This window comes from Heteronotia binoei, chromosome 21, assembly GCF_032191835.1.
Source record: "Heteronotia binoei isolate CCM8104 ecotype False Entrance Well chromosome 21, APGP_CSIRO_Hbin_v1, whole genome shotgun sequence".
In the NCBI taxonomy this organism is placed as follows: Eukaryota; Metazoa; Chordata; class Lepidosauria; order Squamata; family Gekkonidae; genus Heteronotia; species Heteronotia binoei.
In genome coordinates this window covers 47,997,057-48,023,084 of record NC_083243.1, presented here as the reverse complement: position 1 = coordinate 48,023,084, position 26,028 = coordinate 47,997,057, and the positions used below count along the sequence as shown (strand labels likewise).

The 26,028-nt window shown below is 40.3% G+C and overlaps 1 protein-coding gene across 29 annotated transcripts in view; it reads left to right on the top strand.

Annotated features, from left to right (window-relative positions):
* The window catches only part of NRXN3 (neurexin 3), a 1,739,678-nt gene extending 1,720,866 nt beyond the window's left edge, over positions 1-18,812 (top strand). For 13 of the 29 annotated variants that reach the window (XM_060262987.1, XM_060262986.1, XM_060262988.1 and 10 more), the window contains one exon: positions 17,423-18,812. In XM_060262987.1, the coding sequence (XP_060118970.1) occupies positions 17,423-17,724 (302 nt within the window). In that variant the 3' untranslated portion in view covers positions 17,725-18,812. Of the gene's footprint in view, positions 1-5,241; positions 5,987-16,798 lie in introns of those variants that run through there. The other 16 variants (XM_060262972.1, XM_060262968.1, XM_060262971.1 and 13 more) reach the window with 3 other exon arrangements.
* The last annotated feature ends 7,216 nt before the right edge of the window (positions 18,813-26,028 follow it).

Here is a 26,028-nt window from a genome sequence, read left to right as displayed (position 1 = left end):
GGGGTGCCTTGTGCCTGGCTTGGCCCAACACCATGACATACCCAAAAGCTGGTCTGGCATGAGTGCCAGTCTATGTGTAGTCCAAAGTCAAGTGTGGGGGTTGCTGGAAATCATGACTCTTCTGCAACAGTACTAGCTCATGCAGGAACTATCGTATTTTCACACTTCTCAGAGTTGGGACTTCTCTCCATTGTCTTTTGACATGTGATCAAGGTGGAATCCCTAGGTAAAGACTTAGTCCTCCATAGCCCAGGACATAAGAGAGCATCTTCCTCATGTCCTGAGAATGTCTAATCTCCCCATTGAGAGTCCATCCCCCTCTGGGGTAAGTCTTGGATTTCCTGCCTTTTCTGACCCTTTAGGTGCAACAGTCAAGCAATGTGTGAGATGGCAAATCTCTTGTTCATACTTTGTCCAGAGCCATTTGCATTTGCCAGCACTGAAGTGCTCTATTCTTCGGCCGTGTTGATTCATCCCCTTTTTCCAGCTTCAGGTTTGCAGCCCGGTTCCAACTTGTAGAAAGAATGGATTCCAAAGGGTTGAATTACTGGAGTGAATTCTAGGGTGGAGGGCATTTCTCTGCAGACAGAATAAACGTATAATAGATAAGATTTCAGGGTGTGATTAGTCAACCAGTAGCAATGCCAGATGCTGAGCTGTATGCCATCTTGTCCTGCAGACAAAGGCTGTAATCCTACATGTACTTGCTTTGAAGGAAATTCCAGCTAAACACGGACTAATAATTATTGGACAGTAGTTCCTTCCTGTTAAGAGGATCACCTATGCTTTATCAGTTTCCTCTGATTGCACTGGAGGGGGGAGGCTCTGTTGCTAAAATCCTTCCATCAGCACACCTCTCCAAGCCACAGTGTACTTTTCCCCAATCGTCTTTAATATGAATTGCTGCTCCATCTGACGTTAGACTGCAGTAGTTTGTGTGGGAAGCTTAAAGCAAATGAATAGATAAGAGAGCATTAAAAAAAAAAAACACCTCACCTTTTGTAGCTCAGCTAACCTACTTACAAGGACATGTAACCTGAAATCTCCTCATTTGTTCCTCTTAGCAAACTTTACAATAGGATGAGCTGTTGAGGAAGTTTTCTGATGTGGCTCTCTGTCCTATCTCTGGAAGAATGTGCTTCAAAATTATCCCAAAAGTAACTGTTTGGTAATGAAAGGAAATCGATATACAGCATGTAAAGAAAGGCAGCTAGGGTGGGAGCAGGACATCTCTGGGCTGTGCAATAAGGAAACATCCCTAAAACTTTTCCAAACTAGATTGGACAAAGCAAGGGTGGGGAGCTTTTCCAGCTCAGAGACATGTCAAAATAATAATAAGAAAAAACCCTAAACCATAGTCCTGATAATGGTAAGGAATTCCTAACAGAAAAAGACTGGTAAGGAATTCCTAACAGAAAAAGACATTCTGTGGCAGGGCTGGTAAGCTTGCCAGCCTCCAGGTGGGGTCTGGGGATTTCCCAGGATTATAACTGATCTCCAAACTATAGAGACCCATTCCCCTGGAGAAAAATGGATGCTTTGGAGTTTAAATATGGCACTATAGTCTCCAAGAATTTCCCAGCATGGAGTTGGCAACCCTAGCTCTGGGATCACTTGGCTGAATGGTATGGGACAGCCAGTGTGGCATAATGATTAGAAAGGCAGATTATGATTCAACGGACTCAAATTCAAAGCCATGAAGCTCGCCACATGATATTGGGCTAGGCATCTGCTGTTAATCTTACTTCACCTTATCATGGAAGCAAAATGGAGAAAGGAAGAACTCTGAACCCTGAGCTCCTTGGAGGATGGGTGAGATTAAAAAAAAAATACATGAGATGCAAATGCAGACAGCAACAGAGTGTTCCATGGTAGATTAAAGGAAACTGTAGAAAATCAGCCAACCTGGTCTACAGTTTCTACTATTCCATTTGAAGTTTATGCATATTGTTAATATTTAACAGATTATGCCATATGAATGTCATTACTCTCTAGGTAATGAAAGGCAACCAAAGTGAGTAGGAAGTCACCGGAATGTCTGAACCTGAATGTTTGTGGAATGACTGAGATGGTACACAACAATCAGTGGGCAAATTTGTAGCATCCAAATGTTGCTTTTCTAGCATTTATTTCATAATAAGTCTTTGTTAGAGTTTGACTTTGCGTAAGAGTCATGCTCATTTATGCTTTTGAACTATTACAAGCCATGTGTTCCCTATTTGTAGGTGTTGCTCTCCTATGTCATACAGTGCAGCAGCCATGGCAGCCCAAAGGTCTGGAGATCAGGTCAGATAAAAGAGGAGGGAATGTGTAGATTAGTTGTAAGATTGATCAGGAGCATTCGGTGAAAACAGTAGGGTTCTAGTAGACTGACAGGACCATGGAATTGCAGTTAAATTAATTCTAGTCAACTTTACTGCCTGATGATCTAGTGGCAAAGATTATGGACTTTTACAAGAGCTTGGCCACAAACTCTGATGTCCAATTGAAAACCAAGCCAAGACACAATTAAAAGCCCATTTGTGAAATTTCAGGAGACTGTATTAAATCAAAGGCTAAGAAACTTGGTAGAGATTAGCAATCAGGGACTCTGCATTAGAAACAGCCCCATCAGACTCCACAAAACCCAATATTTCTGTACTTACGTATTCTACAAATGTGCCCTGAAGGACAATGGCCTCAGTTCCACTAGCAACATATTGAGATTATACTGTCCCTGAAGCTAACCCATCCAGGTATCTTTGCCTTGGTTAAAGCTCTCCCATACCCAACCCATTCTCTAAAAGTGAGCAGTATTGAGTTCCAATGCACACCTCCAGTAGCGGCAGAGCCCATTCTTGCCATATATGACTTTCAAATGGCCAATGTGAACTTACACCTGATGCCCTTCCATGGAGGTGGAGCAATTCTCATCCATTCCCATGCAATCTCAACCAGCCTGGGACACTTTTTTCAGTAAGACATCTAAGAATATATTGGGGGATGGCTTAATGTAGCTTTCTATACCTATTTCTGTTCTGTGAATCTTTAAACTCATGCTTTCAGCAATTTCCCTTGCTTTCTCAGTGGGGTCTGAAAGTACAGCTGATTATGCTTTGAAAATTCTCCAGTAACCAAAGCATCTTGCATTCTTTATTATGATTCAATGCACAAGGCTACTGCCATCCATTGGCTTCTAACATTATGATAAATCCAATGGCGTCTTAAGATCTTGAGATTAATAGCACCTCTTTATAACATGCAGAAGAATCACCTTTGCTGATTTTATTATGTGACATTTCTTTAGTATTCTGTACTAAACTTTTATTGCTTGACAAATTGTTCATTTATTTACAAAAACTGATTGCACTCTTTAAATATTTAGTACTTTATGCAGTCCCAGTGAAAAATAGTTCTCACCTGCACATTAGCAAATTAATGCCGAAGTGCTCCCATATCTGAGGGGATGGCTACTTCTTATTGTAAAGGAAGACTTGGGAATACACCATGAGAAATGTGCTTAGGCTTTGACAGTTGAATCCTATGAACGCAAACATAGGAGTGATCTTCATTGAACCTTGTGGGATTTACTTCCCAGGGGAACAAGCCATAGGATCAGGCTATACATGATGTACAGAGCTATAAGAGCCCCTTTAAAAAGAGGATTAATGAAAATGCAAATCATTGCCAGGCAACTTAGCCACCCCACTATTATTGGTTATTACTAAAGACTGGATAACTGAGTTGTGTTTCACAGACTTGATTCCCAACAATAGTGTTATGAAGAGTTGCCAATGGATCTCCCAGTGCCTTCTCCAGTTTTCATCCTACCTGTTTGCCCTTATGATCTCCCCTATAGCTTGCACTGTGCCCTGCGGAATGTGCTTTGCCCCTACTGGAGAATCATGGAATGATATACCAACCACCCTGTTCCTTGAATTGCCTCCTCTGCTAATCACCCTTCTTCCCCCATCCTCCAGTCCTAGCTTGCTGTTCTGTTTCTTCTACTTTCCCTAAATGCAACTTACTTTAAGCATGCATTATTATTATTATTATTATTAACATCCTACAGTTAAAAAAGCTATTTTATAACCCATTTGTCAATCTCAGCCAATTTCTTATATTTTTTTTCCTATGTCTATTTATGACGTACATCCAGACTGCACGTTCCTCCCACTCCTATTTATTTTTTCTTAAAAGTAATGAGAATTCACTTTTTTAAATTTTTAAAAAAGCAAGTGCAAGAGGGAGGGGGTGGGTTTTAGTGGCCTTTTTTCCCTGCCAAACATTTCCATTAAATTTGGAACTTAACTCCATGAGGGAAAAGAGAGAGGGAGAGAGAGAGAGCTAATTCCAAATGATAAAAGTGTCCCCGGACTTCTTTGTCTGTTCCTCCTTTTCAGTGTGTGCATCTGGTTTGTTCATCTTTGAAAGTGTGTGGATTTTTTTTTAATTTACAAACTATCAAACAAAAAATATTTAAACCGAAACAGTTGTTCTCTTCTCCCTTCTTGCTGGGAATAAAGTGTGGGGTTTTTTTTCCTTTTTTTTTTTTAGTATGCCTCTTTTTATGTCATTTCTTTTCAATCGTTGGATTACTATTTTAGATTTGGTTTCTTCCAATCTAACAACATAAACATTATTGAATTGTTTTCTGAATTTTTCCTTCTCTATCCCCCTCTTTAAATAAGGGAGTACCTCAACTGCAGAATCCTACAAACTTACTTTTTAAAAAATGGCACTCCTTACAATTAAAAAAAAAAATTGAGCTGGAGGATGGATCCACTGCAAAATACTCCATGCTCTAGCTATTCTGGTTGCCTATATTGGAGGGTTTCAAAGTGGAAAAAGGCCCTGCTATTAATAATTTTTAAAGAAAAAAATGCCGCCCAAGGCCTTGGTGGTGTAAGGAAGCTGACTGGAGCTGCAGTTGAAGTTGCTCTGATTCCAGTGCATAAACTCTAGTTTCTTTGTTTTCTTTTTTTAATCTCTGATTATTATTATTATTATTATTAGTTTGTATATTTTACTGCTTTTTTAAGTAAGGGGAAACTTTGAACTGTTCTTATCATTTGAGAACGTTAATGAAACTGTTAATTATTCTTACTATATTTCTTAGTAACTTTTTTGTAACTTGCATGTTGAAGAAGTTGCAGCTTAGGGTTTGTGAGATTGTCAATGTTAGAGTTCTGTTCTTTCTTTTTGTTGATGGGCATGAATATGCTCATTTGTTTTTGTATATTGCCCATCCCTTCCTTACAGCCAGAAGCTCTAATGCTGCTAGATCACTCCGTTCCGCACTTACATGGACATGGCAACTGACTTACACATTTACTCCCATCATCCTCATCTGTGTAGTACACTCATAGACCGTACACCCCCACCTCATCCACCCAAGGCATCTTTTCTTCCCATAAGCCCCCCTTCACTCTTCTACCTTACCCACCCTTTCTTTAGCATTGTTTAAAGTTTTATGTGCAGTCATCCATTCCTTAAAATACACACACTCCAAATTCTAGGGGGGGGGAATGAAAATGTTTTTTTAAAAATATATATCCAATTGATTTTTTTTTTTAAAAAAGGAAAATCATTGATTCTCAAACACCATTAAAGGTGTGATCTGCCGAGCACTGCTTGTGTGTAAAGTCCATTCCTTCATGTGGAGGTTGCATTGGAGCAGTGGTTGGGGATTTGCGCCACAGGTCTTATAGAGATGTAGACAAACACAACTTCTATAAAGCGTACTGTTGATTTTTAAAAAAAAAATTATACAAGAGCTATCATGAAAATCAAAATTCTGAATTTACAAGAACAAAGAAACAATAGGAAAAAAGTTCCAATTTGTTCTAGTGCAGGATTATTATTATTATTATTTTCTTTTCATGTTATGTGGTGTGGATGTATGTGTTGTTGCCTCCCTGTATCACCCTTTGTCGTAAATAATTCTATTTAAAAACAATGAAAATAATACACATTTTAATAAAAAAAAGTTTTTTTAAAAAAAAAGAGAGGAAAAAACCAAAAACAACAGCAGCAAAATAAAAAAGCAAAGTTTCTCGAATGTGGCAATTCTGCTTGTCCAAGAACATTCTTACACAACTTTCTTTTGTAAATTTTTCTTTCATGCCAAAAAACATGCGGGCAATTTGTTGATGTAAGTTGACGATATAAAATCAATGTGGTATGCTTTCTTCTGACTATTTGTATATGTACGTTTAATTTTTTTTAAAAAAACAAATCAATTATGCTTTTGGGTTTTGTCTTTTCTTGTCTGATTTATTTTTTTCCAATTACCTTGCGTTTCATCTTTTTCTTTTAAAAGCGAATGACTTCTTGTTGCTTCTTTTAGTTGAAAGCTTTAATCTTTGCTGTGATTTTTATTATTTTTCAGTGTACAGTTATGTTTTGATTTTTAATGAGGTACTCCTTGGTTTATTTATGGTTGTTGTTTTCTTTTTCTTTTTCTTGCAAGATGTTTGTTTCAATATTGGCTTTTCTGATCAGTGCATTGGTACCTATTGCTAATAATGACATGATTGTACCCTTCATAGGAAGGAAGGACAGAACCAGTGATAGTTTTTCCATCTACCACTAATCCCTCTCAAGGAGAGTCCTCCCTTTTGAAACTATAGCCATCCCTAATGTGCTGGGAAGAGTAAGAATGAGCCAAGGGAATGATTTCGATGTACTGCATCTATACTGGGCAAAATAATTATTTTTATTTACCAAGTCCAAATTTCATCCCTGCAAAACGATTTCCAATTTTTTTTACATTTCATTATTGTATTTTGGTCCAGAAGATACTCTCAAGTGCACTGTCCTCAGATATGATTTTGCCAATGATTCCAACACCATTAAAAGTCTGAAAAATATTTTTTTTTCCAACAGCATTTCTAAGCTCTCATTGCCCAAGCTCAAGTCTGATGGAGACTTTTCTTTCCTGTATGGATTCCTGTAAGAGGGGCAGTGGTGGGAATTTCCTTCTGCCAGAACAGATGGAAATTTGAAAAGGTTTCAAGTCCAGCACAAAAAGAGTTAGACTGGAAAAATTAATGCTAATTGACTACAGAAATAATTCACAGGATGGTCGGAACTATAATTACCACACGCAGATAAAGTATTTTTTTTTTTTTAAAAAAGAGCACTGATGGCATATAGTAAAAATAATTGGTAAAGAGGACGATATCAAATACCTCCCACATGTAGACCTCAGGCTGGTGTAATCTAGCTGTTGCACAAGGCTGACAAATCCAGTCTGAGCTATCACATGTGGCAGTGATAGGATACCATAAACAGAATGTTCTCCTTCTACTTCTTTCTGTCTGTGAATAAAAAGAGTCAAGATGTGGTTATGATTTGTGAAGTATGCCTTCTACTCTATCCTCTCAGCCTTTAATGAGACTTAATTTGATCCATATGAAGGTAGCCAGGAACATATCCACACGTGGCTATATCTCATGATCCTCAGAAGCTTCAAGCCCTGAACACCTCAAGCATGTGACCACCCAGTGGTTTTGGCCCAGTGGATGGCAATACACATCAAAACGTAACCACAGGGCAAAGGGAAAGCATTAAGGCCAGAGTATAGAACAGCATATTTTACAGCTTTTCTCTCTGTCCAGTGTCCCAGTTGTACTTCTAAACTTTGAAGGTGGGTGAAACTATTGTCCATGAATGCTTGAAGGAGAATAGTGGATCAGAGTGATGTAACAGCTCTGCATTTCATGGTGCTACGAATGTGCCAAATATCCAACTAAATTCAGTGCACACCCCTAACTCCCTCCAAGGTTCCACTTTGTTTAGTCAAATATGGAAAACATTATAATCAGATTCATGTAATTTTTTGCAATGAAGTGTTCCTTCATTAAACTTGGGCTCAGTTAAGCTCATTAAAATTTAAGAAAACGTTTCAAAACCTGTTAATCAATGGATAAATTGCCGGTGTTTTAGCATTAAAAATGCACCGCATTAGACTATACATATATATTTCCAACCTTAAGTGAATATTTTTGTTTGTTAGCTAAGACATCCCATATAAGCATGCTGACACATTGCTTCTATCTAATGTATAATACCATTTTTCATTGTAAAATCATATATGTTCCCAAACACCAGATAGCTTATGCTTAACCTTGCAAGCAGGGCTTTTTTTTTTGAGCAGGAAAGCACAGGGATGCAGTTCCAGCAGGCTTGGCATCAGGGAGTGTGGCCTAATATGCAAATGAGTTCCTGCTGGGCTTTTTCTACAAAAAAAGCCCTGCTTACAAGTAAATATGGATTCATGGTCCCTACATAGTAAATTATGAAGAAGCACAGTTCTGGCAGGTTCTGTTGCCGATGTGGATATTGGAGCTGGTGAGAACAATTATTCTTGCTTCACATTCCATCTGATTTGCTTTCCATCAGGAAAAAAGTAACTGGAAGATGAATGCACCAACTATCTGGGAGTCTAAGCAGTGGACAAGGCCTTCCTTTGGATTTACATCTGATGCTGCATCATGCAGTTCCTGCCTTCCTATTCTGGAATGTCTGTGGATATCCAAGACTATAGAGCAGAACAGAGCAAAATCCACTAAAATCAAACTTGATGTTTCACACAAAGAATAGAATCATAGAGCTTGAAGGGACCTACAGGGTTATCTAGTCCAACCCCCTACACAATTCAGGAAATTCAAAAATACCTTCCCCCACACCCCCAGTAACACCTGTTCCACTCCCAGAATATGGCAAAAAAAAAAAAAAAACCCTCCAGGATTCCTGGCAAAACTGGCCTGGAGAAAAATTGCTGCCTGACCCCAGAGCAGCAAACAGCATTTCCCTGAACATGTAAGAAGGGCCACGAGAACTAAACACTGATGCAACCCTTCCTGTCCTCCTTCTTATGATCTGCCTAAGTTCACAGGATCAGTATTGTTATCTAGCCTCTTGTTCAAAAACCTCCAAGGAAGGAAAGCCCACCACCTTCCAATCAAGCTTGTTTCACTGAGGATGTTATATGAACTGTCAGGAAGTTCTTACTAATGTTTAGTCAAAAGCCCTTTTGATTTCATTTCAATCTGTTGGTCCTGGCGAGACCTGGGGCAACAGAAAACAACTCTGCACCATCCTCTATATACCAGCTTTTCAAGTACCTGAAGATGATGATCATATCACCTTTCAGTCATCTCCTGCCCAGGCTAAACATACCAAGCTCCATCAACCTTTCCTCATAGGACTTGGTCTCCAGACTCCTCACCGTCTTTGTTGCCCTCCTCTGAACACATTTCAGCTTGTCTATATCCTTCTTAAATTGTGGTTCCCAAAACTGAACACAATACTCTAGGTGAGGTCTAACCAGAGCAGACAATAGCCAGGGCCAGCCCTAGGGTGTGTGGTGCACCAGGCAGACTTGCCACATTGCACACCCTCTGTGGCACCATCCTGCAATGCTGCCCCCTTCTACCCCTCTTCTGTGCCCACACACCCCCCTCTCATTTGCGGCGCTGCAACATGGTGCTGTGCTCTGCCCCCTAGCCTTCCTGGTATTCTCAGAGGAGCAATGCCAGCTTCCTCCTTACTCGCTTTGACACGGGCATCTCAGAAGAGCATTCTCTCTTATGAGAACACACAGTGAGACTTCGCTCCCCCCTCTCTTCCAGTTCCGAAGGTGGGGGGAGCAAAGTCTCATCATGCGCTCTTAAAAGAGAACACTAAACTGTAATGCCCACATCGAAGCAGGTAAGGACAAGACTAGCATCACTCCTTTGAGCTTGCAGGGGTGGAAGGTATCCTGCCCACCACCCCCTCCCCCTGTGATGCTTTGACGCGGGCATCGCAGTAGACAGTTCTCTCTTAAGAGAGCACACAATGAGACTTCGCTCCCCCCTTCTGGCTCTACTGACATGTCCACATTGAAGTGGGTAATGAGGAGGCTGGCATCGCTCCTCTGAGCATGCCCTTGGGCCAGGGGGGCACAGAAGGTGGCCTGTCTGTGCTGCCAAGGAGAGCCGGTGGACAAGTGTGTGTGTGTGTGGGGGGGGATCAGGCATTTGTCTGGGGTTCCGGGGGCGAGCCAAACTTGGCACCCCCTCCCAGCACTCTAGGCAAATGCCTAATTTGCCTATGCGTGAGCTGCCCCTGATAACAGCTATACCATCATTTTAAATTATCTGGACACTATACTTCTGTAGATACAACCCAAAATCGTATTTGCCTTTTTAGCTACCTCATCACACTGCTGACTAATGTTCAGTGTATGGTCCACTAAGATCCCTAGATCCTTTTTGCACATACTACTGCCAAGACAAGTCTCCCTCATAATGATGCATTTGATTTTTCCTAAATGCAAAACTTTACATTTATCCCCATTAAAATTCATTTTATTTGTTTCAGCCCAGTTTTCCAGGCTTACTACCCCTTCATCTTCTACTGTCTTCTACTACTTTTACTATGTCTTAAGGCTCTAGAAATACAGAATTCCCTGAGCTAGGGTTGCCAACCTCCAGGTGGTGGCTAGAGATCTCCTGAAATTACAAATGATTTTCAGGTGACAGAAATCAGTTTGTCTGGAAAAAATGGCTGCTTTGGAGGACAGAGTCTATGGCATTATGTCCCACTGCAGTCCCTCCCCAGGCTCCACCCCCAAAATCTCTAGGTATTTTCCAACTCAGAGTTGACAGCTGTACCCTGAGCTATGATACCTTGGTTTCAAATTTAAAGTAAGAATATGAATCCTGACATGGGCTAAACAACCAGCATCCTCTGCTCTCAGATTCTGTGCTTACTACAGTTCTCTGGAACATCACCTTTCATTCAGTACATTCCAAAAGAATGAAATCTTTTGGAATGTATGTGGTAGCAAATGCTTTCTTGGAAAGTAGCCAAGGGATCTGATATCTATCAGTCAGCAAGGGAAGGCTGTCTACAAAGGAAGAAAGATCCCTTCCTTGTGGTATTGTTTGTCAGTTTCAATTAAATGAGCTAGGAAACAGGCAAGAGAATATTAAAAATGATCCACTGGAAAGGCAGCTTCATGTTTCCCACAGCTCAAGGTCTGTGGCTGGAAGATTTTCACTTTGTTGCCCATAACAGACTGACAAGGAAAGAAACCTCTGGAGGATTTTAAAAATTCAATCTCTTTTTCTTCAAGGAAGAGGGGAGTATGAATACAAACTTGTGCTTGGGGGGACGTTCTTTATAGCTCTTTTCCAAAGCAGAATATTTTTCTCACCAAAGCACCCCTGATTTGGAGTGCATGGGAATAAACATAAAATGCAAATCAGAATGCCTAGAAGTTGAAATACAAATACCTGAGACGAAGGTATTCTGTGCTGGGACTTTTGGCTTGCATTTAAAGTCTACCACATCTGGAAAAGGCAGAGAGAATGTTGAGCATCCCTTTATATTCATCTTGAGACTTCGAAGGAGGGCCTTTCAAGATTCTTTTTGTAGATTATCTCTCCTTCCCTCCCCCCCACCCCAGCCCAGTCCTCTCTGCATCTTTTTTATGACTGGCAAACCAGTAAAATCATCTTGGCCATAAAAAATAAGCATTGGAGAGGATGCAGCTCCTCATGATTTGCCCACAATATCCTCACAGTTCAGAAAGGCGCTTATTAAATTTTCAACACTCCATCTATTCGAGTGCCAGAGGGCCCTTACTGGAGATCAGCCCCAGAGGTATGAATTATATATCTATAAATACACTCATAAAGCAAAATGCAGGGCACCATTCAAGGCTAAAGAAGACCTATTATGTCCCCAGAAAACGTGCTAATTTAAAGGAAAGCAGAACCCTATCAAACAAGTATATGTCCCAGATTTTCAAATACTGACTGCAAAGAATATGGAGTGCTTATGCCAAGATGAGGCGGGGAGGGGTGGGGGACCCTCAGCAGACCTTGGGCATTTTTCTTTTCCCAGACTATCATTTTCCACCAGGCAGACCTCAATCCTCTCCAAACTGATTGTTCATTATATCTGTTGCATTTTTTATCTGGCCAAATAGAAGCTGATTTGGCATCACTAATGCAGCAGAAGAAGCCATTTTTAACTGCTCCTTTCTATTTCATCCTGAAGCGCTCTGTTGTCAGCACAAATCATTTCAATAAATGTGTGACCTTCTGCTGGGAGTACAAACCACACAAGGAAAGGGAATGGGTTAGATTTAAGATTATAGTTAGAACGAATCCTCGAAAGACTTTTTTCCCCTTCTGAAGGATATTAAAACATTCTGAATTCTCAGCTCATTCTCTTCATGGACACATGCAAATTCTTTCCTTAACTCCTTTGTTAAATGCACACACACTTTTATCTCCATTTATCTAAACCAGGGCCAGCCCTAGACTACCTGGCAACCTAGGCAAGACTAACTTCTGGCACCCCCCCCCCCAAATACACTGAAAACCACATGGGGGCATTGAGTTTGTCACCCCCAGAAGGCCAGCACCCTAGACAGTTGCCTAGTTTGCCTAGTGGCAGGGCAGGCCCTGGTCTAAACAGGAAATGATTAAATAGATATGAGCAGCTTTCATCCAAAACTCTTTGGGATCAAAGATGTGGCCAAGCAGATCATGGCTTTCTGGCCACCATGCTAGCAGACCAAAGAAGTCATTTTTCCTAACTGTTTCTTCCTTTTCTGGGTTGTGAATAAATGAGCAGGCCAGTGAACTATTTTGAGTTGTTCACTTCAGGTATGAGATGTTTAATATCTGCTTTACACATCACCTAAGCAGTGTGATTGCTTCTATATAATGTGCTAAGTTCCATCTATGTGACTAGGCTGGTCATTTTTACACATTACCAGAATTATCTGGAATAGATAAGTAGCATCTGCCACCATTCCAGTAACATGGGTGGGTGTTAGGCAGACCATGGGCTTTGGCACGAGCTGATGCTTCACATGTGACAGTTGCACTACTGTGGCTTTAACAAAACGCCTGTAATAACCACTTATCATAATTTCTGACAAGCATATCTTGGCCTTGACTTTTCTGGTTCTTGTGGAGAAGAATCTATGAGAGAAGTGGAGATATTCCCCTCTCCACTGCTGTAAAATCATGGCAAAAACTATTTTACCACACAGAGGTATAAGATCCTGTTGCTCAGCACTATACTAAGGGTCTTCTTAGGTAAAATTTATTCAGAACAAACATTAGGAACAAAGAAGGGAGTAAGAAGTCCCTGCCATTACACCTCATCCATCTCTCCTCTCAAGCATGGAGACAACTAAGGTATGGAGTATAATTGCAGGATCTCAGTTAATTACACTCAGCATTCCACAGTTAAAGATACATCTGCTCATCAATCTCCCAATTTTGACACATGTTTCCCCCCAGAATTAAACCAACATGCCTACCCACCTAAATCTATCTGGCCTGGAACTGTCCCAGATTATGCTAAGCAGGAACCATAATAAAACATGCGGTAGAGTTCTGAATATTACAAGAGGCCTGACACTAAAGTCACAAGCAGTAGTTCCACTGTCTAAGTCTCTAGTTGAGGTGGAACTCACATCACAGCCTGATCCTTTGCATTTGATTCTCTGGACTCCACCTCCCAGTTTGTCTTATATCCACACAATGCTGCTGTTCATACTCTGAATAAATGAGCATTAAGAAGACTGACAGAGCAGAGCGGAGAGAACTGAGTCTATTAGGGAAGGTAGTGCACTTTGTCTACATGAGTGAGTCTGAAATTTTTCCTCATTGATGTCAAATGAAACACAACACAAGTTCTTAACCATCTATGTTGGTGCTGAATCATGGGTCAGGATTCAAAGCAATGACTTTTTCCACTTGCTCTGCAGCAGGTCCTCTAAGGTTGCCAGTGTCCAGGTGGGTCTGGACTTCTTGCATTACAACAAATATGGAGAAAATGGCAGCTTCAAAGGGTAGGCTCTGTCACATCTCACTCCTGCTGAGTTCCCGCCACTCCTCAGACTCCTCCTTCACTTGGCTCAGCCCCCAAATCTTCAGGAAATTTCCAACCTGGAGCTGGCTGCCCTAAGAGGTTTCTATTGCAGCTCTCAGAAGTCAGAGATCCCTCCATCCTTCCAATGAAAGATGAGAAGATATAGTGGAAAGTGGAATGGGTCAAACCACCCATATGCACATGTTTAAATTGTCTTTGGGTGTTTGCAGAAAATGTGTATATTTCTCCTGATATCACTTCTTAGGAATGACTTCTTGCCTTCTCCATCTACAGGATCTCTGTCACTCTGTCTTTGTAATCTGACCCCTGCCATTCTTGCTAACAGCACATAGTCTACCTGTAGCTAGGAATCCTGTGTGAGGCCTTGTTTAAATATTTTATTAGATTATTAACCCCAATATTTTAAAAAATACCTTCTAAGATTGCTTTTATACAATGCAGTCCTAAGTGGTTACACACTGGTGTGTCTCTTGAAGTCAGTGGGCTTATAAAGGTGCAACTGGACTGCTCTTATAAAGGCATTTCTAAAGGCAAGTGATGCCCCCCCAATTATATTCCAGCATGCCTTACTTCCGTTTTTTTCCGGCTGCAAAAATTAATTTCAAGGTAAAAGAAAAGTAACCATTGAATCATGCTTAAGTATGATGATTCTTACAATGAAAGGGTTTGCTTTTTAGAACAGAAGCTTTTACAGTTCTTGCAATCTGAAAGAAACAACAACAATCAAAATGAGAGTAAAGTAACTAAGATTACTTTTGCAGAAAAGGAAGTTGCCTTTCATACAAGCCTTGGATAAGCTGATCAGCTGCACATCAAATCCATGTATAGGCATAGAAGAGTTTAACAATCAAGGCACTTCAGATGAACAATTAAAAACTGATGAACTTATGGCTCCAGTTGGGTGCCGCAGATGGCACAGTAAACTTGCAGATGAATGCTCTTAAGTGACCACACTGAGATTAATAACTCTTTAAGGAATACTATCAACATTCCTGACAAATTTTAAATGAAGCTCAAAAATGTAAATTCCCCATTCAAAAGGTAGCATGATTTCATGTTAACATTTTCTGATTTATGCACTGTATCAACATCTCTTTCGCAAGATCCGTCCCTAAAACTTTGACTCAGATCCATTTTCAAAAAGTACATGAATATGAATTGTCCCAAACCCACTCCAGGAAGAGTGGACAGAAATAATGAAAGTGTGGACATAAATCCCAGCAGAAGAGAATTATGGGTTCCTTGCTTGTGGGAGGTGAGGGGGATAAGTTACAATATAAAATAAGCTAGTTTGAAACCTGCCATCCTCAATTAGTACTCGCTTTGTTCTTGCTGAACCTTTTCAGATTACTCTTGGAGGGAAAGCTTGGACATTTCCCAAGTCTTGTCTCACTGTTCAGAAAGAATAAAACCATAGAAATCAAGAAGCCAGAAAGCCCAGCCTGAGATATTCTCTGTATATTCTGTGAAGAAGACGACTGCAGATTTATACCTCACCCTTCTCTCTGAATCAGAGACTTGGAGCAGTTTACAATCTCCTATATCTTCTCCCCCCACAACAGACACCCTGTGAGGTAGGTGGGGCTGAGAGGGCTCTCACAGCAGCTGCCCTTTCAAGGACAGCTCCTGCAAGAGCTATGGCTAACCCAAGGCCATTCCAGCTGCTGTAAATGGAGGAGTAAGGAATCAAACCCGGTTCTCCCAGGTAAGAATCCGCGCATTTAACCACCACACCAAACTGGCTCTCAAATGATCCTGTGTTTTTTGGTCATGTACTACATTTTCATAATTGTCCAGTATGCATCTAAAAAAACAGAAATGCAGCTGCATATGGATGCCACATACCAGCAACATCAGAATGTTACTGCTCATTGTCTTTAGAACTTAGAGCAAACAAAGAGGCACATTCCCAGATACAGTACCCAGTTCCCCATTTTAAAATGTTTGAGTATATATGAAAGTACCATCAAGTGGCAAGGGGGTTTCTAGGAAAGTGAGAAGCAAATGTGGTTTGCAATTGCCTTCCTCTGCAGAGTCTTCCTTGGAGGTCTCCCATACAAGTACTGACCCTACTTGGCTCCCGAGATTTGATGACATCAGGCTATACCATACTGCCTTCCCTCCCTCCAACATTTAAATACACCTCCTTTCTTCCAATTTAACTTGAATACCATATGCAAAAGACAACCATGAGTAGAATATCATATGAATCCTCCATTCACACACTTTTCAAGGAACATCTTAAACCAACACAGTGCTCATTTCCTTTTTATTTGAGAATGGCAAATTACAGAATTACACATTGTCTGAGTATTCCTGCCCTGCTCCATTTGAAGATACTAGGCACATGTAGAGTTGCCAGACCCTTGATCTGGGTGGAAGTTCCCAGGAAGGCCTGAGGATCCACCTGTCAGGATGCAGGTAGAACCTGGCAATCCTATGTACATGTCTTTAAGGGAAAATCATAGGTAAAGAAAATATCACAGTACAGAGGCCTGGGCTATTCCCTTACAAGGCAAACCACAGTCTGACTAAATATCATCCTTATAAACATTAATTTCCTCCAAATGTTCAAAATATGAAATTAAATAGAAACATACATGTTTGAAGGCTCAGAGCTGCTTTGAGAGTATCTTCAGAAACAAAATTATATGGACCAGAACATATTTAACAAAAGAGAGTGGATCTGGCCTCCACCTAAGAAAAGGTGGGTGGGAAGGCTACAGAGGGCCCAGAAAGATGGGTCCACTGGGATAATTAAGGGCAGAAAAGCTGCTTTTGCATTTGAGGTGGTGAACTTAACACCATAAATAATGTGTATATTGAATATATATATTGAATATATATATTGAATATATATGTATATATATTCAAAGTACTAATATTGTCTTTTTTCTTTTCTGTCCAGGAGGTGAATTAGTCATCCCTCTTCTTGTAGAAGACCCTTTAGATATCCCTTCTATTGCTACTCGTGCACCTTTCATTACACTCCCCACTACCTTCCGCCCCCTCCTCACCATTATTGAGACCACCAAAGATTCCCTGTCCATGACCTCTGAGGCGGGGTTACCTTGCTTGTCGGACCAAGGCAGCGATGGTTGTGATGATGATGGCTTGGTGATATCTGGGTATGGCTCAGGGGAAACCTTTGACTCTAACCTACCCCCTACTGATGATGAAGATTTTTACACCACCTTCTCCTTGGTAACAGATAAGAGTCTTTCCACTTCAATCTTCGAAGGTGGCTACAAAGCACATGCACCCAAGTGGGAATCCAAGGACTTTAGACCTAACAAAGCCTTCGAAACTGGTAGGACTACTACCACATCTTTGTCCCCTGAGCTGATCCGCTCCACAGCTTCGTCCTCGACTGGGATGGTGCCCAAATTGCCAGCCGGCAACATGAATAACCGTGACCTCAAACCCCAGCCTGACATAGTCTTGCTTCCGTTGCCCACTGCCTATGAGCTAGACAGCACAAAACTGAAGAGCCCGCTAATAACTTCCCCCATGTTCCGTAATGTGCCCACAGCAAACCCCACGGAGCCAGGAATCAGACGGGTTCCGGGGGCCTCAGAGGTGGTCCGTGAGTCGAGCAGCACAACGGGGATGGTCGTCGGCATTGTGGCTGCTGCCGCCCTCTGCATCCTGATCCTCCTGTACGCCATGTACAAGTACAGGAACAGGGACGAGGGGTCCTATCAGGTGGATGAGACGCGGAACTACATCAGCAACTCGGCCCAGAGCAACGGCACGCTCATGAAGGAGAAGCAGCAGAGCACAAAGAGCGGCCACAAGAAACAGAAAAACAAGGACAAAGAATATTACGTGTAAAAAAATTTCTTATTTATATATATAAATATATAAATACTTAATGAGATATAACTGAATCAAAACTGTTACAGCTAACGAGATTGGGAGCTACAGTTTGTGGTATAAAATATTGAAAATAAACATTTCAGCTGTGACTTCTAAGCTTTCAGTCATCGCTTGGAGTCCCCAAACTCTGCCCTACTGTATTATAAAGCACACTTAGTGTTCTGAAGAAGGCGTATGCAGCATTACCATGTTGGCGGACTTTAAAGCCTTCAGACCTCCTCCTCAGCTGAACTTTTCTGCAAACGCAGAAGACTCCATGGCTTACTTGTTTCGTATCTCCAAGTGAGTCTTTAATGATGTTCATGATCTTTGACTGTACGCTATTTTTTTCAGTTTAATTATTTTAAAAAATAACAAAAAAAGAAAAAGAAAAAATGCAATGTTATAAAACAAAAGCAGAACAACTAATCTGGCCGTGTCCAGCCTTCATAACATTTTTCAAGATGTGAGGGGGAAAGCAAAATAAATGGTTTGGGGTTTTCATTATCTTTTTGTCTCAGTTTTTTTTCATTTTCTGTGAGGATTTTTGGGGAGAATGAGCCAGGACATAATTCAAGAAGAAATGTGGGGGGAAATTTTAGTAATAGAGACTATTGCCATATATATGAACTCAAGTTCTACCCATGGTGTTCGCTCTACATATCAGGTTGTGTTGTCTCTTGAATCTGTTGTCTGCAGTAAGTTGTTAACGTAACTTTTTCTTTTAAAAATGTGATGGAGTGGTGGTGGTGGTACTGAGAATAACAGTGAAAACATTGGACCCCCCCCCCCCCTCCCCAGGATCTGGCTCCAGTATTCCAACTGAAGTCAAAAAGAGATATTATCAGTTCATCTTTGACAGGGGGAAGAGACCCCTTGGTTGTATTTGACTACCATTTAGTATATAGCAGCACAGCTAAGCTATAAAAAGTGGACTTAGACCAAAACAGACAAACAAAAATACTTAGCCATTCTGAACTGAATAGACAAAGCAAGAAAAAAAATTAAAGGAGCCATTCTCTGGGTTTTGGCTTCTTGGCTGACCGCAGTGCATGAATGCAAAAGACTTACTAATAATAAAATGAATAAAATGTTTAAATAATACTGAGTTCAATTTGTGACACAATGTCACACAAGCCAAAAACATGTCATGGAGAAGTACAAAATAGGGGTGTGTTTTTCTTTGGTTTTTTTAAAAATCATGAAGATATGTTTCATATGTAACAATTTAATTTTGTAGATTGACATTTCTGATTCACTGTCCTTCCATTTTGCCCTAGTCTCCTTTTCCCTTCTCTTTTTATATGAAAGAAGATAAATCTAAAAAGTCGCTATGACATACAGAAATAAAATAAATTAAAGGAGCTTATTAATAGTATAATATATATAAATATTATATATATATACACACAGATATATTTATCATGGTATGTTTGATGGGACGACTGAACAGAAATGCTGTTAAAGTCTTAATATGAATTGAGAATGTTGTAAAGAAAAATGTTTTTACAAAACAACAAAAAGCTAAACTTTGAAAATGTGAAGAGAGTGTGCATTTAAACTTTGTCACAGTTATCTGTGTCAAAAAGATTTTAAGGAAAAAAGATTTTGTTTACATATTTTACTACAATTTTTTTTTTTGGCTGGTGTAATTTCTAGATGGGTACAATGATGTACATAATGCTCCAAGGTTTCGTTAGGTTGTTGATTCTATTCAATGTACTTAAATCTTGATTATTGATTTTTTAAAAAATCTTCTATTATTTGAAAGAGATCAACTTATTGTACAGGAAAAAAAAACATCCAACAGGGGGTTTTCTTTGGCTACAAGTATCATGTGCAAACATTGAAAAAAGAGAAGAGAGACAGACAGGAAAAACACGCAGATTGCTTAGAGGACTCTGGCATATTAGAAATGTACAATTTTCTATGTACAGATGAAATCTAATCAGCTGTTTAGGTTTAGAAATCTACTCTTGCTGGTGTTTATAAGTCGCATGAATCTTTGACTTTGAAGAAGTGTTATCCAATGCACACACGCACATGGGAACAAAATAAAAAAAAGGTAGCCTTCTCAAATGGTTTGAGGAGAGGCTTTCCTGGCTAATGAATCTTTTCAGTGTGTGTGAGGGTTTTTTTAATTTTTAATTATTTTTTACACTACAATGGGGAAAAATAAAATAAAGACAGGTTTTTTAAAAAGGGTCTGAAAGCACGATTTTAGACAACCTAACTGGCTGAACATATACGGAGTTGATTATATCTCGATGTATGTAAAAGATTGCTGCTGTTCTTGGAGTCTTGGAGTCTTGTGAAATGATTTTTCTGCTTTCTTTCTTTATCTTTTTTATTTAGAAAAAACATCTTTCTGTTCCTTTTTTTAATTTGTTTGTTGGCGTCTGTTTCTATTGGACAGTTTTTGGGAACATGTGCATTTCTGTATGTGGGCTTCTACCATATCCCTGTTGTTTTATGGACAGAACCTTGAAGAATTTTCTTTAGCATTAATGTGTCGTTATTGCTTTTTTATTTCCTTGGCCCCCTTCTTTCATTTTCCCCCTCCCCTGTTCTTTTATTTTCATAAATGCCTTTTCGTTCAAGGATATGCTTAGCAATAAAATGTTCTTCCCAAAGCCCTGAATGTTGCTGTTACTTTCTTTTCAAAGGTGGAAAGAATATACAGATAAAGTTGCTTTGTCAACTGAGTCAGACCATTGGCCCAAATAGGGCCACTGGCTGCCTGTCCTGAGAGGTCTTAAAGAGAAGTCTTTTCTATCTCTTCTAGGTGGAATTTTCTCAGTCTGAATGTGCAGTCTCGTGCAGAGTTACTCCAGTCTAAATCCAGTGAAATCAACTGGATGCAGTAACTACATGTAGGATTTCTCTGTTAATCTGAGGATTTCTGTGTGCAAAACAAGGACCGATTTTGCACTAGGGCTTGTTCCGAGTAGAGAGCCCTTTTGCCCCCGGGGCTTCTCTCCATTTTCACATAAGCTGCTGCGGATCTGCTAGTTGGCACGCTGCTTTTCTGCAGCAAGCAGAAACCACTTGTCAGAGGATCTCACTTGCTGAAGAATAGCAGTGTGCCAATTTGCCGCTTCAGGGCAACTTGTGAGAAAATGGAGAGAAGCCCTGGGAGCAAAAGGGCTCTCCACCCGGAACAAGCCTAGTGTGAAATCGGTCAAGGTCTCTTGAACTGGGTCTCTTCTAACAAACTCTTAAACAGAAAACAGAGTTTTCTTGTTTTGTCATAAGAAATCTGGTCATAAGAAAATTCTAGTTTATCATATTCATCCCTTTGAAGTAGCTAAGAGAAGGTCATGTATAGCATTATCCCATGGCAGGGATGGTGGCTCAGTGGTAGAGCATCTGCTTGGTAAGCAGAAGGCCCCAGCTTCAATCCCTGGCATCTCCAACTAAAAAGAAACCAGGCAAGTAGACATGAAAAACCTCAACTTGAGACCCTGGAGAGCCTCTGCCAGGCTGTGTAGACAATTCTGACATGATGGACCGAGGGTCTGATTCAGGATAAGGCAGCTTCATATGTTCAATATGTTCATTCTGTCCTCACAGCAACTCTTTGGAGAAGGCTAGGCTGAGAAGGAAGGAGCTGCCCAGGGTCATTCAAAGAGAGTTTTCTGGCTAATCGGTGATTGTTACCTGGTTGCTTTACATCTAAACCAAAATCTGTAACCAATACATTGCATTGTCCCTGTCTCCTATTTTTCTGTTTATTACGCTGGCTCTTAAAGTAGCAAACCCCTATTTAAGATTGTACAGGTACATTCAGTCAGGGTGGCAAAATGATCTTCCAGGACAACATTTTAAAATCAGAAAGGAGAGTAAATGAGTCCATACTGAAATAGGGGAAACAGATTTACATACAGCAAAGAGGAACCAAACACAGGCCAGATGCCAACTTGTAGCCTTGTCCTTTACCTCAGCTAGACTTTTGAGACTATAGTCATTAAGCAGACATTAAAGACATGCAAGGGCCCATTTTCAAGTGACTTCAGTTCAAATAATATTAGAATCCAACTTGGGTTGCCAACCTCCAGGTGTGGCCTGGAGCTCTTCTGAAATTATAACTGAACTCCAGATCACAGAGATCAGTTCTCCTGGAGGAAAATGGCAGTTCCAAAGGGCAGACTCTATGGAATTACATTCCTGCTGAGTGCCTTCCTCGAGCTCTGCCCTGAAATCTCCAGGAATTTGCCAAGCTAGAACTGGCGACCACAGATGCAGTGGCCATGTGGGTGAACATTGTTCATTGGCTTTTCCATGTTGCAGCCTGGACTTCTTGTGAAACAGTCTGACAGTTTCAAAGATGCAGTCTGTTACAGCAAAAGTAAACAACACTCTTGTGGCAATTTCCCCCCTCACAGTTGACTTATGGCAACCCTATGACATGGTAACCCTAAAATTCATTGGTGTTCTCCCATCCAAATATGGACTGGGACTGACCTTGCTTAGTTTCTGAGATCTGACGAAATCAGGCTAGCCTGGGCCATCCAGGTCAGGGCCTTATGGCACTTTACAAAGTAAGAAAACTTTATTCCAGCATAAAATCATGAGCTAGAACCCAATTCAGATGCTATGAATGGATTCTTACTGCGAAGACATTTTATGTAAGAGGTACAAAGAAGCAAACAAACAGCAATATCAAGGGGCCATAATGTGCAAGAAGCACAGGCCAATGTATAATCATGTAAAATATAGAGACCAACTATTAGTTATACTAAGCTAATTAACCTATTTATTTATTTATTAAAGATTTCAGGTTTTCACGGCTGGTAACATCATTAGGGTTTGTAGAATCTTTCGGGATCAAGTGCTGTGTTCTACTGGAGAAAGTTTTCCTTCCAGACGTTTCGTTCTCAGCTGCGGAGAACATCCTCAGTGGCTTTGCAGCCGGAGCAGGCACTCAGACCTTCTTGGCTGCTGTGCACACGGCACTTGATCCCGAAAGATTCTACAAACCCTAATATTTATTTATTAATTCATTATATTCCATTTATGGATGACCCAGTCCTTGCTATTGCAGGGCTCTGGGTTATATACAATATGATAAAAACATCAGAATTTCAAGTTAGACATAGATAGTACTAAAACAGCTATCTAAAAAGTAATCAAGTGGCAAAGATTACAATTTCCTCCCAGTTCTGGACTGTAATAACCTCATTTGGGGGAGGGGGTATTCCTTTCAGAAGGGAAGGATGCTATAACATTTCTTAATGAATCCCAACTCAGCAGTTTTACACTGGAATCTGCCTTTGAAGTTCATTTGTTGAAGGGTGGTGACATGCAACATACCTGAGAAAGAATTGTTGTGCGGACTCCTCCCACATGCCTGCAAACTTCTAATGTTATCAAGGAATATGAGCAGGAGCCATTGACCATCATGCTGATAATACTAACAGAATAAAGTGCCTTCTGATCTCAGAATGTGAAAAAGCACATTGCAAAAGCAATGAGATGCTGGATCTGTGAGCTCATCTCCAGCAGCTGTTTTTGAAATAACTGCAACAGGAGCCCTTAATTAAAGCTAGAACTGTGGGTAATTTACCACACAATTTCCCCTGACCTCAAATGGCCCCATGAAGTTGCTCTTTGCCCAGTTAGGCTTGAATCGTAACCCTTTTTCTAGCTGTGCTGTACCTTTTCCCATTGAGGAGCATGCGTTTCCAGTGCTTGGTACTTGCATTCATACAAGACCAATGTCCTTCTGGGCATATTAGAGGTCAGTGCCAGAGGGACAAATTCCACTGCAAAGAACCATCTCCTCAATGGACCAAGAGGGATGCAAGCAGAAACTAGACTTCGGATCCAAGCCGTACAGGTCTCCTCTGTGATACCTGTACACTTCCAAGCACATGGGAAACATTAGCTTGGAGAAGAAAGAGAATCTGTTTTAAGTAAGGAAAATGAGATTATGCTCTCATGCTGTGGTCCTGACCTGAACTGGGGTTTTCTGTTTTGTTTTGTTTTTATTTAAATAAAAATATAGACACTGCTTTTGCATCATCTTGGATGATTTGATGCCGGATCTTAACTGTAGGCGGGAATGATCTTTCTCCTGCCATATGCCATTCCAGTGGTTGTGTGCTGAGTTGTTCTCCAGCTGTATGTTGGGCTTTCTGAAAGAAACACAAAAAGCATAATCATCCCCCAGTGTTCTTCATCCCAGTCACTTAACTCTTCCATGACCCTAGTGTGTGGTCATTTGGGATTCCTGCTGCCTCGATTTTTGCCTGTAAACTCTGTCCCATTGTGTGCCAGGAAGCTCACACAATGACTTCTGGAAGGTCACTTTGAAATTGTATGAAAGGCTGTAACGTAATCTGATTTCTTTGGTCATGTTTTATTAGTGGCTTGCAGCAAATGTTTAGGTCATTTTCAGTCCAATCTCTAAGAAGTCAGAGTATACATGGTGTGGACCCACATTTTTCTTTTGTCTGGCGTGGTTTAGGGAATGCATACACCTATGCAAATGGAGGAGAAAATAACTACTTTTTAATTCCTTTAAGGTAAGCAGAGATTGCATTTCTGAAGTGTAGTTCCAATGAAAACCGTTTTCTCTGAGAGTTTCTGTATATCTTCTGGCAAAAGAGGGGGGAGAAAACCTGGAAAGCACTCCTATAGCCACAGGTCTTCATGATAAGCAACACTGAGTGCTCTGGATAAAGAAAAGATGCAAAAATGCTACATCTAAAAATTCCTTGAAGAAATAAGTTTTAAAGAAACAGTCAAGGTAGTATTTTGTAGGAAAAAATTGAAAATATAGATTCACAGCATTTGAACTCTACCAGATTTGTTGTGGCATAAACATTTGTGAACTTAAGCCCATAAAGATGAACTGCAATCAGGAATGATATATCTGGTGATGGTACAGAACATCTGACGTGTGTGTAAATATCAACTACATTGCTATGGGCACCTGCCTAGCTCCACAGTATGCCAGTATATTTATATCTAACAGAGCAATACTTCTTTATCTTCTGTTCCCAAATACATCTTTATTATTATCATAACACTTTCTTCATCTCTAGGTGATCCACAGAAAGAAAGGCCTTGAGAAGTTCCACTAGGATTTCAGCCTCAACCCAGTCCACTCAGCTGGTTCACTATCTAGATACAGTGCTGCAACCCTGTCATAGTTATTGCCTTGTACTAGAAAACTAGTGACCACTACACAAATCTGTACATTTCTACCTCAGAGCACATCATGGGAGTCACCATCTACATTCAGGTCTTATAAAAAAAGTATACCCATTCAGTTCCTTAGACATGCATTGATGTCTACAGGATTGAAATAAGGCAAAAGTAGAGCATCTACCCAGATAAACCAAGCCAGACATTTCTACAAGAATTGTCAACAAGAAGACAGGCAAAAAAGAGGAAACAACATCACTTGCTGTCATCTATGAAACCATACCAGCTCTGTCTCTCAGATGGTAGGCTCCCTCTTTTTTACAGGTACTCCCATGAACCAAAAAAGACAACAATGGACTATTTAAGAGTCCAGAGTCTAAGTTCTGAAACAAACTCAAGAATCAATTATGTCCCATCTCTACTCAGAAAACATTAGCCATATATTCCTGGGCTCATATTTAACTGCTCATCCTTCAATGTGATGCCATCATTTATCAAACAAATAATTCTGTTATCTGTATAGATTAAATAGGCTAGTCTCATTGCAAAAAGATAAAGAGAAGACACAGATGAGGCTTTAACAGGGCATTTTAAAAAGCAGCAGAGAACATTTCATTTTACCAGGACACACTACCACTGACCACAGAGTTTCTACTAAATTCAGAGAGATGGTCTTCCAGCGTAGATTTTCAGCATAGAGACTAAGAATTTATCAAGAAGTCAGCCCTGCAAAGTTAGAACACTTGCAAGCTGAGTTCCAAAAACAATTACATTGGTAGCTATAGCCAAAGTAGTGCTGGGTTTAGATTGAAGCTCCAAAATCTAAATTATACCAAAGGAGTATAATTAAAAAGGTTTATTAAAAGAAATGTACAAAAGTATACAAATGTAAGGACAGTGCAAAAACAGGGAAGAAAATAATAAAAGTAAATAGTTTACCCAGAACACTTAGTCAGGCTTTAGTTCTCTGATCCAAATGTTACCTAGCTGGGCTAAAGATACAAAGTCCAAAATCCCAGAGCAGGTGTTCTGGCCATGCAAGGCCCAACCTATGGTCAAAAGGATGGCTAAAAGTGCCAAACTAGAATGAATAGTCTTGCTTTTTGCCAGACTACCTGCAGTTGGCCT